This window comes from Amblyomma americanum, chromosome 6 (assembly GCF_052857255.1).
Source record: "Amblyomma americanum isolate KBUSLIRL-KWMA chromosome 6, ASM5285725v1, whole genome shotgun sequence".
Lineage (NCBI taxonomy): Eukaryota > Metazoa > Arthropoda > Arachnida > Ixodida > Ixodidae > Amblyomma > Amblyomma americanum.
The window spans coordinates 43,902,046-43,920,711 of record NC_135502.1 but is presented as its reverse complement, the minus strand read 5'-3'; the positions used below and the strand labels follow the sequence as shown (position 1 = coordinate 43,920,711).

General features: G+C 45.0%; 1 protein-coding gene across 1 annotated transcript in view; it reads left to right on the top strand.

Moving 5' to 3' along the window:
* The first annotated feature begins 855 nt into the window (after positions 1-855).
* LOC144094680 (uncharacterized) overlaps positions 856-18,666 on the top strand; it is a 36,894-nt gene continuing 19,083 nt past the window's right edge. The window contains exon 1 of the mRNA XM_077628601.1: positions 856-1,201. Coding sequence (XP_077484727.1) covers positions 1,126-1,201 — 76 coding nt within the window. The 5' untranslated portion in view covers positions 856-1,125. The remainder of the gene's footprint in view (positions 1,202-18,666) is intronic.

Genomic DNA, 18,666 nt, shown 5'->3' with positions numbered 1-18,666 from the left:
CAAACAGCTCTTCGCTTTGAGAAACAAGCTACTACATTTGCTGTTTTTTATTAGTTCCAAGTTATACCACGCAGGTATATTTTTCAGCTTCCAAATATAAATAAAACCGCGAAAATTTCATGCTATGCAATTACTTTTTTATTATGAGAATGAACGAAGTTCGTCCTCATTGCTTTAAGAAGTTAGATTACCGCAAATCACTAAGCGCCAGAAGTTTTGGAAAATTTTATATCTGTAATGATGGGCTTCCACAGCTACAATAACTATCGGATATCGACAGTGCTATTGACTAAATCATCTATGCGGACAGGAGTAACTTTATTATCAGAAGCACTGGTGATACAGCCTTCTTTCGTCTTTGTCAGTTCACTGGGGGCAAAATGCAAAAGTTCCCGCGTGCTACGCGATGTCAGCGAACGTTCAAGAACTTCAGTTGTTCGAAATGAATTCGGCGCCCTGCACTACGATGTCTCGCATGGCTCTAGTGCTGCTTTGCTGCTTCGGAGTGTCAAACATAACATAACAAACATAGCATAACATAACAAAACATAACATAACATAACATAACATAACACAAACTTATGATAACATGGAATGGCATGACATAACAAAGCAACATGAACTTTTTTTGTAAAGCTGGCTTCACCTTCTAAAGAGGTTTAATGCGGCAAAGCCAATTGCAGCTGCCGGCCCGGGTGCACGTGCGTGCGAGGGGCTCGGTACAGCCCTGCCGAAGACGTCTGCCCCGACAAACGGCGGAGGCTCTCCCTCCCACCGGTCGATGGGCGCGCCTCGCCTAGCGGGCGCCTCGGGAAGCGGTGCGGTCCGACCCGCGGCGGTCGTCGGGTTTTTCATTGCAGCCGGCGGCGTCCGTGGCACACTGCTGCTGCGCTCCTCGCGGCACCGAGATCGCGCGCGCGCGCGGAATATGCGGCTCGCCGGGAGAGCCGGCTGCTCGCCGGGCGATTCGGGCCGCGCTTCTCGTTGACGCCGGCGCGCGATCGCCGTCTGGCGGCGGCGCCAGCGACGAAGACAGCGCCCGCGAGCCCCGTGTCTCGACGCGGGCCGCTTCTCTGGTCGCTTCAGAACCACGCGCCAGCGGCTACGACGCTCGCGACTGGCGCCATGCGACTGGGATACTCTGCCATCGCGCACTCTCCACCCGTCGTCGTGGCGGCTCTCGTCCTGTCTTACATCCTTGGTGAGTCGCCTTCATTGAAAACACACTTCATTTGCGAAGTAACTGCAGGCGTACGCGCCGTCCCAGCTCCTAAGACACTGTGATGCTTTTGAGCTATATTCCACCTTTTCACCGTGTATAAAAGGTAAGTGCAATTATAGCTACTGTTTTAGCAGGAATAACTCTTATTCTAAGTATATTTTTTCTTTTTTCGTGCGAAGTAACTCTAACGAGACGCATGACCAGCAAGCATCAAAACTTTTTTTTTTTGTAATTGGCAAGAAAGTTTGTACCTATAAAATGCGTTTTCTGTCTGTCTATTCTTACGTTCGGCTTTATTATCCATGCAGTGCTCGTACAAGACGTTTGTAGATAGGCACGTTGCTGAAGAGAAATAGAAACATTTCGTTTCAAAGGCAGTATTTGCATGAATACCTGAGCTTTCTTGAGCTATCGCTTCTAAATTGACGCGCTCCATGTGTTGTTGCGTTGTAGGGTGATGTTTCTCTTCATTCAGTGCAACCACCGTTACAACTTTCCATTTAAAAAATTGGTCATATTAACTTTATAAATTATTTTTAGATAAAGAAGACCTGCCTCTTTATTACATTTTACATCTCAAGATTGAAAGAGGAAAAAAAAATGCTGTCCGTTTCAAATGTTTAGAATGAACACAAACAGCAGCGAATTCGCTGGAAGAGAAGTATCATTCAGCAGCTCTTGCAACTTGAGGTCGAAACAAAGGACACCATCAGCTTCTACGAAATTTTTAAATGAAAAGTAAACAGTGCATGCAGAAATTTTTGCAGAATGCATAATGAAGCAGAATGAAGCAGAAATTTATTCTGCAGTGAATTTTTCGTTTCGATTCTCAGTAATATTCATGAGAGTTGTAATTCAAAACAATAGAAAGTGATTAAACGAGCAAGTAGGAGAAAGATCGAGTTTTAAAACGATCATTATCTTTTTGTCTATTCCGCAACAGACCTTTCCTTGAATGGCAAAGCTACTGCCGATTACGAAAAAAAAAACCTAAACTAGACGGCTGATTTTCTCTCCTTCAGCTGGCCCATTTCTGCGTTATATAAACATTTGTCTCCTGCGCTTAAAACTAACGGGATTAGCTGAAACATCCGTCCAGTTGTTAGGCAACTCTTTTCATCTTCATTCTTTTATTCATTGCACAACAAAGCGGGGCCAGCAGCGTTTCATCCTCCGCTATATCTGCGAAGTTTCGTATTGTGCGAAGTTGGAACAGTAAATTTGCTCGGATGGCAGTACCGTATAAATAAGTCGTAGCGTGCTCTTCGCATCTTCTTCTATAGCTTACACATTTTTTTACCCCACTCGTTCTTACTTTCGCCAACCAAGGTGATCCGCAGCTGGAGCACAAAACAAAAGAATGATAAAGACAAATGTCGTTCCAAGACCTGACGTTAGAGAAACATAAATTACAGCACTTTATCAAAAACGCTCAGCGCTGGGTGGAGCCCCCCGAAGGAGCTATCAAAAGTATAGAGCTTCTCGAGGAAAGGCCGCGTTTTCTTGCTTCTTTTTCTCGACTTATTATGTGTATATCTACTTTAGAACGCCCACGAGGACTGATGCCCCCAGTCAACCCCTCTTTTAGCTCGTGATTTATTTCCGGCGCTCAGTAAGTAGCCACGGTAAAGCTAGCGGAAATAATTGAACTCTACACTGCTTAAGACGCATTAGGTGCATTTTTTTTTGCTAGTGTCTTGTTCTGGCCTTATTAACCATCTTGCGCAACTTTTCACTTATAGGCGATGGGCGAATACGAGATGAGGGTTTTGACCACGTCCATGTGGTGTATTTTTATTTGTGTCGAAGCCACGGTTGGTGTTGAAATATCACAAACGGTTTTTCGGAACACCTGCCCTGTTTTCATTCGCCAAAGGCGGAACAGTCAATTCTGCATCGTATTCTTCTTTAGCAAGTGCAATAAATTACACTACAAGAATTTGTTAATTTGTTCTTAATAGCCGAGAAAAGTATATTTAAGTTCTTGTTTTTTGTTTGTCTTCTTTTTGCAATCACATATATAAATGCCCACCATTGATAATACGTGAGTGACGTTTAACATTTGTTTTGTTTTCTGCCGAAGAAAGAAGGAATGATAAGTTGCATCATCCGTTCATGATAACCAGAATAACTTGTGTGGTTTGCTTTGACCTAAAGCATAGGAATTATACTTTTCCTACAACTTATTCAGAAATTAATGACCATGCCGAAGCTCTTGCCGCTCTAATGAATGAATAAGATGTTAAGGCAACAGCCCCTGCCCAAGTTTGATGATAGCCTCGTATTAGTTTTCAAAGACCTCTCACTTCGAAACAGGCCTAAAAAAGTGTCGTACAAATCCATGCAGATTAGGCGGACTTAGCAGAGTTACCATATTTCTGCAATTGTACTTCTCACGAGCTTTCCATTTAGCGAGGCGACTCTAATTTGTCAGAATGTATAAAAATGAAAATGGCTAAAAGTGATGTGCAGCCCGGCCGCCTAATTATTTGAAGTATTCTCCTCTCCTAATTTATTCGCGGCAGAAAAATTGGCGAATTCCGAGTTTCGCTCACAACATTTAACGAGTTAATCTCGTATCGCGAGAAATTGGAAGCAGTCCTTTCAAAGACACATTGTGCAACCGAATAAAAGTCAACAGAAAGAAGGTGAATTACTCTGACCTGACCTCAGTAGTAAAAAAGGAAGACGCGTACGAATCACGACCACCACTTTCTCCTTTGAGAACGCCGCCTGCTGCGCAGATTCAAAGGCCCCGAACGGCGAAAGGGGCTCGTTAGGGATCTTCACATTCTGGAATGGCATTAGTTGGAGCAGCGATCCGAAATTGAATTCCAAGGAGATCGTTTGTTTCGCTGCTGCCGTGACCTTTTTCGTTGAGATGGGACCATGTACGCCCATGCGTTCCCTGTCTTTGCAATGCTACGAAAGTTTCGCTGGAAAAGCGTATTAGCTGAATGCCGATATTCAGCAGGAGCTATGCTCATTTCAGCGTTTCGCGTCTGGGGTACGCGTCCAAAATAGCAGTTTAGAAGGTAATCCTGATTTCCACTTCGCAGGAATTGCCTTCCACTTTTCAGCTGTCTTATTTCCGTCAGTGAAAGAAATAAAACACAACAGAGTGAGACTTGGTCATGCTAAACAGAAATAAAGACTGTAGTGTAAGTTTTGAATGAAAGACAAAATAATATACAGATATTTGTTCGTGTAAAAGAGAAAACTATTCATTTATTCTGCAGGCAAGTTTATTGCATATGAAAGCTGATTTCATTTATCTGAGACATTGTCCTGGCCATTTTAATTTGACTGTATTGCGTATAAATCATTCACATTGGTACGTTTTTTTTATGACAATACTGACAATTCCTGACGTCACGTTGGCTTGCCTCAAGGCACCGCACTCCTTCGCACAACTTTTCTCAAGGAGTATTGTACTCTAAATAAAAACATGATAGCGAATCCTGTCCACTTTAGTTAAAAAACGCAGCGGGGAGTCCCGCATTGATAATACATTAGAGGTCTCATGGGGCCAAAGTTGGTTGTTCATGATAAGTTTCACCCTTTGGTTAGAAGGATGTCGCGTCAGCAGACCGGATTATTTCCATTGGCTGGAATGAAGTGACGTCAGCAGACTGAAATGACGCACTTCCGGTAAAGGCACCACAGCATTGCTATCTCATTGTCAAAATCAATGTATTCAGTTGTCCTTATGAATTATATTCGTTTGGATGAAATTCGTTTGGATGAATATATTCGTTTGGACGCACCCTTTGAACGAAACAGCTCATGTACGGATTTTTAGTTTAATTTCACCTTTGACTTCCATGCTAATATGACATAGTGTAAATTAAATAATCTTATAAAGGTTGTGGCGTTGCTTCAACTTTCAAGACATCAGTGCAACACATATTCTGCGGTCACGTCAACTCTTCGACACTGCTACATGCCAGCTGTATCGGACCCCTGACTGAGTCTTACTGTGAGTTTTCAGAGCAGGCTACTAAAAAAATTAACAGAGTTTGACGCATAAAAGTCGTGGGAAGTAACCGAAGTCGAAAAATTGAATGTTTCGTCCAACAAACAGTGAAGCGAGCGGCAAACAGGTCAAGCCGTTGTTCTACTTCTGTGGTAAATGTTACCGGTACTGTGCAACTGCATCAATGCCGACCTTGAACGGCAACCAGTAAGAAGTGGGCTGTTGTAAGGATGCATCTCTGCTTTAACTTCAAGAAAACAAGATAAGCTCCTTCCAGCCGCTTGTGGCAGGCTGAGAGCTTTCATCCCATTATAGTGTTGCTGTATCTTCATAAGCAATAATCAGTCTGGCGAACATAATCCAATCGGCTATTTTTGCCGCCAACGGGAACTGGTTGTTGTCGCTATGCTCGAGTTAGCTGTGTAGAAGCTATACAGGGCTCACTGCAGCTGGACAACGTGAATGAACCGACAGTCGTCGCATGTGAGGATACGATATCGATGATCTGAGGAGAATATCAAAACAATTAGTAGTACACCTCGCAAGCCGTCAAAGGCAACGAGATAAATATCAAACAGCGCAATGGGGAGTTTCACGTGATATGAAATCAAATCAAACGCTTATTTACATCATCCTGATATCAGGCGCGAACACGAAAAGGTAGCGAAGAAACCTTGCTTGCTTTTTTTTTAGAAGAAGAAATGATTGGGGCTTTCTCAGCCTTCAACGAAGGCAACGTATTGCGGTCACGGTAAGTAATGTTAAGGCGCTTAACAATAATCAATAGCAGCCAAAAGTACATTTACCGACAATGCGGCTTCCCAAAGGCGGGTACGCGCGCGTCGCCTCGCCATTCGACAGTTCTAACGCCTGCTTGTTTACCTGGTCGCGGCACATTTGTCTGGCGTCATTTTTCAAAACGATCTGCTCGGTAAAAAGAAAAAAAAAAATAGGTGCGCCTTCCTGGAATTTAGCTCCGGGAGCTTGCGGCTATTAATGATGCCTCTGTGACATATTCGACCGGAAATATTTCCAAGTGATCAAGCCATATGAGCTATCGAGCAGCATTAGCGTGCTCATATGCGCAACCGTTACTTGCCGCTTTGCCTCTTTGAAACCCGCTGCGATCGAAGGTCAGACGGCGGCCCCTATGCGGAGAGAGGTGGCCGCGCGGACTGTTTGCGGCGTCGTTCATTTGTACACTTGTGACGTGGGTTCCGGAGGCCGTTACGCTTGGCTGATAATGCGCTGATAAATATAAATGTACCGCTGTTAGGCGGGAGATTAATGGCAGGAAGGGGCCTAACGACCTCCAAAGAACCAAAACAGGGGTATTTTTTTTTTCGCGGGCATTGTTATGGGACATTTGTTCTCCTTGCTTGTTGTTTCGCTTACACGTTGTGGGTGCGACGTGAATAAGTCGACGGCATTCGCAAGTACCAAACAGAGGCGTACAACGCAGAAAGGACGTGTTACAGCAAAGAATGACTTTTTTCCTCTTGCTTTTTTTTTCTCTCGCCTGACGACCACTTACTCATTCTCTCAAGCGAAGCCTGATCGCGCGAAATAATGGCTTGTACGAACCAGATGGCAGTGTACTTGTTAATAGCAGCCGGTAGTCGCACCGTGGCGGCACAGTGATCCATGCCATTGTCGTGTACGTATTAGAACTCATTAAAAGCAGAATTTATATTAAGGTGAAGTTCTGACATTGTGTTACAAAATTAATCATTTGTCTTGTTTCGGAGCTCCTTATATGACGGTTGCGAACTATTAGTATAGCGATAGAATATAGCGAAATTCGATCACATATTTTTTATTATTATTCACAGAAGAATCAGTAGTTGTCGATTAACCTCGTTTCAACGCTGCACCTCCGCGCTCATCGAGAAAGCATATTTGCCCATACGAGGCTTACCACTTGGAGACAACACGCAAAACACCGTACTGGATGAAGGCAGTGAGCCCTACCATATGAGTTTCTATTCATAATTGTTGTCTTCTGTGTAGAAAGATGTGAAACCAATTTCATTTTTTGTGTGTGCACGTCTGTGTTTGAGTGAGAAAAGTACTTGCGCATGTGCTCGGGCAGCTGTGAGCACTATGCAGTTTTCCACTATGCAAAAGTATGTACTGTCCCCACAGCGTTTCCTTTCAGGGTATACTTATAATCCGATGAAAATACAGGAGAGAAATGTTCTAACAAATATTGCAAAAACAGAGTGATAAATACGATTCTGATGGGCGTTGTGTTCACTTCATGTCATTTTTGCTTATTTTTTACCCTCCACCTCGGTCGAAAGGACAAGAGACAATGCTATGCGCAAACATCAAACATTTTTTCTTCTTTTATGCAGGCATATATTTGCACTCCCCCGACTTCTGTTCAGCTAGAAAGTCCTTCACTTATTGGCGCTTTCTTTTTATGCAGAATAACAGCAAGCAGAATTCCAAACCTTCCAAGCAATTTTTTTTCGCATCGGCGTGATTATGGCTTTCAAAACAAATCAACCAAAGACATGTTTTCTGGGAGATATATAACACCTGTTACACCACATAAACTGCAGCCTATACTCCATCAAACTGTTTAACCTGGTACATTTCTGTTTTTTCTTTGAGTTAAGGTTGCAATAATCAAACTCCTGCCTTAATAATTGTGTACGAAAGGACACTCCCACGAGAGTTCTCTTCACTGCGTACCGACAAAGTAAGAAACACTCAAGAAAAAGGAATCGGCAGCGTGAAAAGGCAACAAATAATGATCACGCTCCAAACTCGTGCTTTCTTTAATCAAAATGCTTCTTTTCTTCCCTCTCCTAATTACTTCAGCAGCCGGCATGGGCGGTCACACTCGCGCCAAAACAAAAGACTCCAAAACGGGCCAATATAAGAGGCTACATTGTTAACCGGCTAGACCGGCGCGAGATGAACAAAGGCGAGCTCATCGGTTTCCAGCAGCGCCGTGGCGGCAGCAGCAGCAATCACCAGGATCGCGACGCTGCGAACACTGCTGTTTCTAACGGCGCCTTCGAGCTATTAGGACCCCACTGGTCTTTTGTGTGAAGCAGTGCGCAGGTCCCATGCCCTGCAACTCTGTGGCGCCGTCCGTTTCGCCTCGCCGTCTTCGCTTCATCGCTCTCTGGGCCGAGAGAGAGAGAGAGAGATAGAAAGAGAGGAGGAGGAAGAGTGCGAAAGCGGGTTTCCAGGGAATCGCGCGCATTGGCACGAACTAGATGTATAGTCCGCCGTCCACGCACTACAGGCAGTTTCCCAGCTCGCGAGCAACTGCCTTGCCGGATTGATTCACAAGGTAAAGCAGGCAATTTGGAAGCCCATTCTCATTATGAGAACTCAACGGGCGCCGGCTAATTTGGCCTCCTTTCAAGTGCGCTCCTTAATGAGGAGAGGTGCGAGTGCATTTTCCTCCTCATCCCTTTCGCCTCGGCCTCTGCCTCGTCATTCCTGTCTCCATCCTTTCTCTCCTACGTGAGTGTGTGTGCCTCCGACTCTGGGTTCTTCGTCCCGTACGTTTCGACCTCCTTCTGGCGTCCTCCCTGTTTATCACCCTCCCCCAAATCTCCCTCTTTCACCCATTACCCGCCTTCCCCTCTGTTCGCGTTTTCCCCTTTAGGGCTCCCGTGCGACGTGGCCGAAATTCCGCGGGTGCTCAGGGGAGAGCCCCGCCCCAGCCATCTTCGGGTCCCGCTTCGACTGGTGTGCGTTCGCCGTCGATTTCCAATAGTGAAGGGGAGCTTCCTGGCCGCACCACGTTTTTGGCTTCCGTCTCCACCACTGCTCCCTCGATCTGCCGCTTCTCCCCCCCCCCCCCCCTCCCCTTTCGCTCTCACTCTTACTTCTTTTCAAAAATTCAGTCACGGTTCGCGCGCGATCGAAGCCTCAAAGTAGAGCCCACCGCCACTCCAGGCTGGCGTGGGGCTTGACTTGACGTTCGTGTCTGACCTTGTCGATATCCACGAGGCAAACAGGGCAGCGGAGACAATACAAAACCAGCGCCAGTATTATAGGTAACGCTCTGTTACCCGTATATGTACACATGCACTCATCTACTCTCTTCCAGCACGGGACAGCTGTAATCATATTCTTGATAGCAAAAGCGATGCGCACAACACACATATGTCTGCGCCTCTACCACTGCGCGTACGCCGCAGAAGATAACAGAAAAAGTGTTCCATGAAAGCACTGACATTGGATACCCATGGTAGAGGCTAATTATTCCTTCACGTTTGTACTCAGGGGTGAAAGAATCGCTATTTAACAAAAATAAATGCTGAAAGTTCGCGCTTCAAGGACAGAAATCGTAGGTTGTACTACGCGCAGCGTATGAGAAAAGGAATTGGATACCTTATAAGAAATAATACAAAGGAAACTATGAAAGGGGAAAAACAGCAGCGAAAAGAACTAATGGTGACCATGCGCAACGTTGGAACATGCGAAAATTATTTCACTTTTTTTCTGTTGAGTTGCTTATGATGATGATAAATTATGTTGTCTCAAGGGCAGCCTGACCAAACAGTGTCATGGCGTGAGGTATCTTTGTCTACACATTCTGGGGTGAGAGACGCATTTTACAAGCGGTTCACCCAAAAAAAGCCGAGCTAAAGCTTTAGCTCGGCTCAGGAAAAACCTTGCACCTATTGAAAATGGTGTTTCCTCTTGATACTGAGGGTCGAACCCCTCAACTCCGGCATGCAAGGCGGATACACAAACAACTAGGCCGTCAGTTGCGTGGCAACGCATAGAGGAACACATTTAAAAAGGCGAAGTGTACATACATAAAACCTTATAAATTTTTAAGCGGGAATCCGGAACATAAAAAGCCAATATCAGTACCTGTTGTTCGTAACTATCACAGTACCAAATAACTTGAAAGAATAAGGATGACAGCAACCACTACAGACATGTTTTACAAAAAAAAGTGACAGCATCCATTGGTACAATCCAGGTCAGCGCAATGCTCTAAAAAGGAAACATTTTTATGCTGTATAGAATGGTCGCATTTATCATAAAAATAACGCAAAATGTCATTTCATAACCTGTCTCGCATAACCGGCGTAAAAATTGTATTTCACATTAGATTCCACACTGCACAGAGTTTATTTTATTGCGTATTATAAGCATGGAGACCGAAAGCTGAAACGAAGAACTCAGTGCGGATAGATTTTTATCTTTCGTACAACTTATGAGCATTTGAAGGCATGCTCAAACTTCGCGTATGGGGCTAAGGTGTATGAGGTAACTTGCTTTTCATATAACCTTACCAGACAAAAACTCAAGCGAGACCACCAAGAGAACAGAATTGTTTTATTCGATCAACTTCTCAAAATTGGAAATCCCTTATGCAGAACAGACCGTTTCTTGCAGTATTTTTACTTCAAACCTCCGAAGAGTGCATTATTCTTCCCACCCAGATCATAACGATTCCTTACTACAGTCGTTCACAGACGTCTGTAGCTAACATTGTATGAATGTAACGGGTCGTCATTTTATCCATTGCAGATTTTGTATTAATTATTTTTGTTAAACAGCAACCTGTCATCTTGTTAATGCCAGTTGCCTTGACGGCGTAATAAATAACTAAAGAATAAACGCACAGTTCTCATCTGCTGTATTTGCATTTCATGCAGGAACCGTTAGTGCTGATGAATGGCTGCCAAAACTCATCATAGACACAGGCTAAGTACTGTGTGATAAATTAAAAATATATAAACTAGAGCTATCTGTGAATACGCTAAAATAAATTTATAAAGCATAGTTTTCCCGAAAGAACTCAAATACTAACACTAACAAAAGCGTCATTTTCAGTCTTTTGCTGCGCTTAAAAGGTTTATGGGTGTATTCTGGATGTCGGAGACTACATGCGACCAGAATAAAGCGCTACCTATACAGCAAGCACGCAACCTTTCTAGTGTAGATAAGCAACGTTAGCAATGTTCAGTCCTCGAGCCATGATATGTAAAAACCAAGATATGTAAATCTGACATGTTCAGATTTAGTTCAATCTACTTATTTAGCAAATGTTTAAAAAACGGTATAATAGGCGAAATTGTAAAAATACTAACCATGGAATCGTGCAGTAAATAGGAGTAACGCAGAAAAATTCACTCATGGTTATGGGTTAGGGTCACAAACTAGCGCTTTTGCCACCATGCATTGATGCCTACTATTTGAACTGCGCCGGAGCCTTTTAGAATTTGACTTTTTCTGCTCCGGAAATTTCACAAAATAGGATCGTCAAAAAGCCATTCAGAACTCAACACAAATTAAAAGCGGCAGCTTCTCTCTACACCTTTAGATTTTCGCCTGCAACCGCTAGATGGCGCGGGGGTATCCTTCAGCAAAGCAGACCCGCGTCAGCTATCGCACTGTTCAAACAAGTCTCTTCAGCGCTTGAGCGGCTGCACCGACGGTTCTTGTCCTCAGAGTTCACACAAGCCGATCCAGCCGCACTTGAAAGAAAACGACACGGTTCTGCACTCTGGGCTGTTGGCACACGGGAAACGGGTTGAGAACCTGTATCCGGAACCCCGTCAAAAGTGCAGAGTTATATTTACTGCCCCCGCGAGGTCGTCTTTTGTCCTTCATGGCATTTCCAGCATTCGCTCATGTCTTATGGCACACTCTGTTTCAGTCCTTTTCCAACACCTTTTCGCTTCTCGCACTCAGGCGGTAATGCATGCTAACCGAAGCAAAATAATTAAATGCAACCGTTTTTTTTTCGTTTTTTTTCGTTTTTTTTGGTTTTCAGATTTCTTTCTACAAGTACGCTGAAATTTTGCTCTCATCAATGATCAACGCGCGGCATCGGTTATGTTCTTGCCTTTCTTTGTACTGAAGCCTCGAGAAGAGCATTCGGCTCATATGGAAGGAAATGCAAAGAATGAAGGCAAACCTGCAGCTGTCTCACGCGTCGACGTCAAAGTGATCAAAAGCTTTCACCGTTTGTTCTGCTGCGACCTGTTCGTCGCACTAGCTTCATCACTAGTAGCGATGAAGCAGTGGACGCCTTCTACTCAACGCGATGTGCGTTCTTCACTACTAGTCAGTTTTGTGCGACGCGACCACGCGAGGCCTTCCGCATCAAAACTGAAGCACAGGCTATATTAGAAGATTGAAATAGGTCACTACACGGATTCCACCTAAACTACAACCCAGCGGCGCAATACAGGCGCCGGCTGTCTTCACAGTCACGGCGTAGTTGAGAACAGCCCATTTTCACCCCCTTAAAGGTCGTCCGCATTATCGCGTCGTAACACGAGTTCTTCAGGGCACCCTTTGTTTTCTCCTTGTGCTTTATCGAAGCCAAAGAATGGGGAGACTGCAAGAGCCGTTTACTTGCATCTCGGGACATTTGGCGAGACCTCTCTTCTTTCTGTCTCGTCCCAGGAGTCCGTGTTTCACGCTCGTTGGCGGTTTTCTTGTTCCCGCTGCCGAAGGGCGTTTTGCCTTCCTCCTCTCCCACAACTTCCCTTCCTTCCTCTCGGACTTTATTCACCTCTTTTCTTTTTCTTTTTAATTCGCGAAGATTTCTGAGGTTCTCGTCTCCTCGCCAGGCCTTTGCACGCTCTTCCCGGTCGCCACGACCTCGACGTCTCTCCAGATCACAAGCGATCCTGGATTCTTCATCTCGGCGCCCGGGGATGTTTTTTTTTTCTTATCTTTAACATTTCATTGTGCGCTGAAGGCTTTTGCCTGGGCCGCTCTCTTCGGCTCGGAGCGCAGAAGGCGGCGTTGTGTGCCTTGTCCTCTGGTCATATTTGTTTCCAGACTGAATGTCATTCCTTTGCCCGGGATGCCTCCTTCGGCTTTCATTTCGGCGACACCGGACTTGTTCGAAGGCCACCCCGATTCCATCCGCTCCGTCCGAGGCGCTCTGCTCCAGTGTTCATTTTGTTTTCCGGTGGGCGTCTTCTTTATTTCGTCGGACCTCGGGGCCCATCCGGATTTTCCAATTTTCTACGAACCCACTGCATTGCTTTCACAGTCGCAGTACTTTTCTACTTTATAGCGATCTGTATAAATCTGACGAAGAATAAAAAACCACTGAGACTACAAATAATACAACGATTTCATCCTGCTTTTCATTTTCTTTAATGGTGACTCTATCAAAGCAATATAGTTGTAAAAAGCAGTAGCGCAAGTTCATACGCTCAGCAAGACGACTTGTTGATTGTTTTTTTATCTTCATATGTTAAGCAGAAAATTATTCGTTCATGATGCTTGATGTTAATCTGGAACGGTCACTGAAAGCTAATTTATCGTCGAATAAACATATATCAGATAAAGCAGTATGAATATTCTTTTAGCTGCACTTAACAAATATGTTATGCATCCTTAGGTTAGTTTAAAATCATTTTGTGATAATAAAGGTGTCGCATGGGCGAAATCACAAAGGACAATTAGGCCTTTGCTACTCCAAGCAAAGCTGTCTATAGCATGATCATTACGTAGAAAGCGGAATTAATAAGTGAACAGCAGTAACAAAGGACAATTAGGCCTTTGCTACTCCAAGCAAAGCTGTCTATAGCATGATCATTACGTAGAAAGCGGAATTAATAAGTGAACAGCAGCTTCAGTGGGCATCTGCATACAGAACTATGCTAGAAATGAGACCGCCGTTCAATCACCAGAGGTTACACTGGCCGCCAGGCAGCGCTAACAACGTTCCCCTTCTCGTGAGACCGGATCCGCGCTCTTATGTCTTGGTCCCGTGGGCCACGTGTTGCACGGAGCTGTGATCGCACATGCTGGAGCGCGGAGCCGAATTCAGAAGCGATATGGCATTGCGCACTAACAAATCTGAAGTTCTGAAATATGGACGGTGTAGTGCACTTGAAACAGCGCGGACATGAAACAGCATTCTAACAGCATGTTCTGCACTGTTTAAACTAAGCCACCGTTGTCACAGTTTGGACTGTTCGCTCGACCTAAGTGCTATCGGAAGCTGTTTGCAAAACGTGGCGCTTTCAGTCACAACGTCTTCGTTCTGTCTGAAGTTATAAAATATAATTCGCGAAAAAACAAACCGCAAGTGTCGCTTGATCGGTAACGTACACACACACACGCACACACACACACACGCAAACACACGCACGCGCACGCACACACACACACACACACACGCATACAAACACGCACGCACACACAAACACACGCGCGCATACAAACACGCACGCACACACAAACACACACGCGCACGCACGCACACACACACACACACACACACACACACACACACACACACACACACACACACACACACACACACACACACACACACACACACACACACACACACACACACACACACGCACGCACGCACATCCTGACGAAGGTCAGACCTTGGCTCAAACGTTAGAAAAAGAACATAAATTTCCACCTTAACCTCATTCAACCGCTTATCAGTGGGACGCCCTCGGAAAAAAAAAAATCACGACGACAGGCGGTGCCTCAGGCAGCGCAGTCTTTATTAGTTACGGGCAGTATTAAAATAGTTAACAGCAGACCAAAAAGATAATCAGTGCATCTACGACACTTTAACTTCCATGCAGCCTGCTATCACGATACGCGGACACATGAATGTAAGCAGTATTTGCGCGCAAATATATTAATGAACTGTGATAACCAGATGCTAAATCTGCACAAAAAGAGCACGATCGCCGACCACTCGATTAGCGAGGAAAGTGGCAGTGACAATAACTGGGCCGAAATACAGTTTCCCTACAAAGGGAGAAAGCCACTGCTTTTGATACGTGATATTCACAAAACGCCAGCTCGCGGGGGTCGATGCTGTGATGAAAGTCAACGCACACGCTCTGAGCATTGCTCACACACCTAATACCCCGGCCACTAAACAAACGATTATTTTTCTTACTTGAATTAGAACTCCATAGAAAAATTATTTCATTTCTCTGCCATGTGGTTCAACAGAACCGCCTACGGGTGGTATTCATCTTTTTGAATAGCACCTCCACTGTTTCTCACCTCTCCTTCGACACACATACGCCGGTGTTCACATATTCCTCTTTGTTGCCTATAGAGAAATAAAACGCACGTACATTCGGCGTCTATTGTTATAAAAACATGGCGGCCTGTCCGGCGCTCCAGCAGATCTAGAATAATAGCGAGTGGTGAAAAGGAAAAAAAGAGGAAGGACGCTTAAGGGTAGCACAAGAGCGGGTTACGTAAGCACACACGCACATTGAAAAAGTAATAACTCCGCGCAATGGCACGTGTATGTACACACATAAGCCGTACGAGCAAGAAACGAAGGAAGCAGCGGGTGGGCCGTTCGGCGACTCCGACGCGGAAATTCGATCGCGGCCGCTTCGCCCTCCCGCACCGTACACGAAGACTGCATTAAGAGGTCACCGATGTTCCACCCACCACTTCCTTTCTGGCTTCTTGTCTTTCTTTACGGAGCCCTTGACGAAAAAAAATATAAATATATACGAAAAGGCGAAGGATGTAAAAACACAGACTGACGCGAGCAGATGCTGGCAGGGTTATATACAACGTTTTTCTTTCTGTTTCCCACTCCGCAATGTGACCCCGGGCTTGTTCGGCTCGTTTTTCAAGCCTGGAGTTTAAACTCCTTAGGGCCTGCGGCGGGTAAGGCCGCGCCTTATGGCCTTTTCGCAGTGGCGAGAACAGGAGCGCGTAGTAGTTACACTTGCAGAGGCGAGCTCGCCGGAGGGGCTGCTTTCAAGCCAGAAGAGCAGCGTGACGCGGAAGAAACAGCGTGTTCCCGGATCAAGGGCCTGCGCAAACAGCGAAGCATCGGCTAAAGAAACAGGGAAACATGTACTCCCTCTTTGAATCAGTAAAGAAAGGTTATATCGAATGTTTTATTTTTTAATCCTGGTTCGCGAAACAGCACATCGTTCACGCAGATGGCACAACGCTGACTTGCTTCGGGCGTCCTTTACTTCGAGTTACCCGCAGTGGGTAGTCAAGATAGGAGGAAAGAAAAGTTTGCCTGCCTTGACTACGTCTCACTTTTGGCTTATGTCTCTCTAGTAAAAGAACTTGTCTCAACCACTACGCGCATAATGAGGCTTATGCACTGCGATTCCCGGTGTAAAGCGAAGTAAAGAACTTGTGCCACTGGCGCAGCCATTCAATTGCAATGAGGCATATCTGAACCTGCCGCGACGCTTCGAGTGCCTTTTATGAGCGGTGTTTGGTGGGGGGTCGGTTTAATTAAAGGAATGTGGAATGCTGACGACGCTGTCTGCTTTTCTGATGCACGTGGGTTAGCGGCAATCTCTTCTACGTCACCTATCACGATGTTAGGTTATGAATTTTTCTCTGCGTTTTAGTCGTCCAGCTCGACATGAGCAACACCCGTTTCGGCAAGGAAGCACGTTTTCTATGCAGAAAAAGAGGCCGTTATCATTTGTTGTTCGAGCGCAACACCACCGCCTGACCCCAAGAGACCTCCATCGTCCTGTCACCTCCTCTCAGTCATGTGACGCTTACTCTGACAATGCACGCATATACTTGTCCTGTCGGTGGAACCGCAGCGGTGGACTAGTGGCTGAGCGCCACCCTCGCATGCAGGAGGTGCGGGGTTCAATCCCCAGTGCCGCAAGGTACCCACCGAAGATAAAATGGGTACAAGATTTCCCCTGGTCTGGTGCTCGGCTTATTCAGGGTGAAATGCTTGGGGAATAGGTCTTTGACCCAGCCTTGAGCGCCATGGCGCACTTTGGCCTCAGATGTCCTTGCACCATTAAAATTCACCATCATACTTGTCATGTCCACGCTACAGATCCTCCTGCTCCTCTCTGAAATAATGTTACTGCACTACAAGACATTGACACAACACGATATGCGCGTGTCTTGATTTATTTTTCGTGTGATGTTTTTCTCTCAGTGATGAGCAATCACCAAATCGCCAAACTTGCCGCTCTACTACAGTGACTTCTGTTTCACTACGCCTAACACAATGGCCACTTGTGATGTCGCACATCAACCAAGTGTTGGGTAAGAACCACATCGCACCGACCAGCATCTTCAAACCACAAACTTGATGCAAGCAGCGATCCGAACGCAAAATAAAGTATCTCTCTCTCTCTCTCTCTCTCTCCAAAACACTACCGTAGCTAGAGCGTCCTCACTGGTCGGCAATCGTATTGGGCAAACGTATGATATCGATCGGATTCCTTTGTCGGAACTTACCAGTGTGAAGTCGACAATGAGCAATAAACTCGACTCACAGCCATCATCGCACAGCTAACCGCGTATAAATAACTCTATAAAGAAAAAAGTTTTTTGTCGCCTGCGTTTTTAATGAATGGCTTAATGTGTAGCGGGTACAAAGTTAGTCGCTCAGGACGAGCTGGTGGGCTAGCTGGTTACACATACCAAATGACTCCCGGCACACAAAAAAGACACGAAGACTAACAAAAAAAGCCGCAAAAAAAGCAAAGCCGCCAAATTTAAGCTCGAGAAGAGAAATCTGGAAGTTTAAGACTGGACTCACTAGGAACTGTGCCGTCTGTGCGGTTTTAATTACAGGCAATAAAACAAACTGAAGTATTTCTCACCATTTATAATTAGTAGATGAGCTAGTATGCATCATTACATGATCAGTATTCCATTAGCAGCAATGAAAGCCCAGGCAAATCTATTTGTTAACAAAAGTGTCACAGCCCTGACAAATGACCGATGTTTGCGTTTCAGATCATTGAGTGGGTGTTCAAAAAGCAGGGCTGATATCTGAGTGCATAGCGTGTAAAGAAATAAAAGAGCCACTCAACTGCTTACTTTATCCCCACCCAGTGCCAGGACAACAGTTTCGTCATTACTAAGGGTGTCATATCTCTCATTTAATCACCATGCTCCCGAAATATTACTTTCTGTGCAATAGCATTTGGGCTGCCTTCTCACAAAAAATTCTCATCTTCTATGTCACGAAATTTACTCATTGGTCAAGTGGGCCGTGAAGCCATCAGCACCGCCAAATTTGGAATCTCAGGGCACCCAAAACTTAGAAGTTCGCCCACCCCAGAAAACGGATTAAAGTGAATTAGTGGCTCGACATTGTATAATCGCATATGATAATCCAATTCAAGGTACTGTGATATTCTAGTAGGTGTCGACTCAAGCAAATCATATAAGGGGAATGAATGAAACCAGTTTCAGCAGTAATTTTGTCGGGAAAATCTTAGACAGTCATTGTAGACACAGAAGAAGGCCACCTAACAAATATCGCATTTCTTTCTCCTAACTAATTTAGAAATTTCGAAGAATAAAAGAACATTTTAGATATAATATTCCGAATCGAAAACCGCCATAGGAATTTTTCCAACGCGCTGCGAATCATCCTACCTGAAAGTTTATTTGTATGGTGGTAGTTTTGGCTTGGAGCGATCTGCTCACGGCGCTCAGTGGGCCCTTTACGGATGTAATCACAATGATGTAACGTAATGTGTTGTAATGTAAC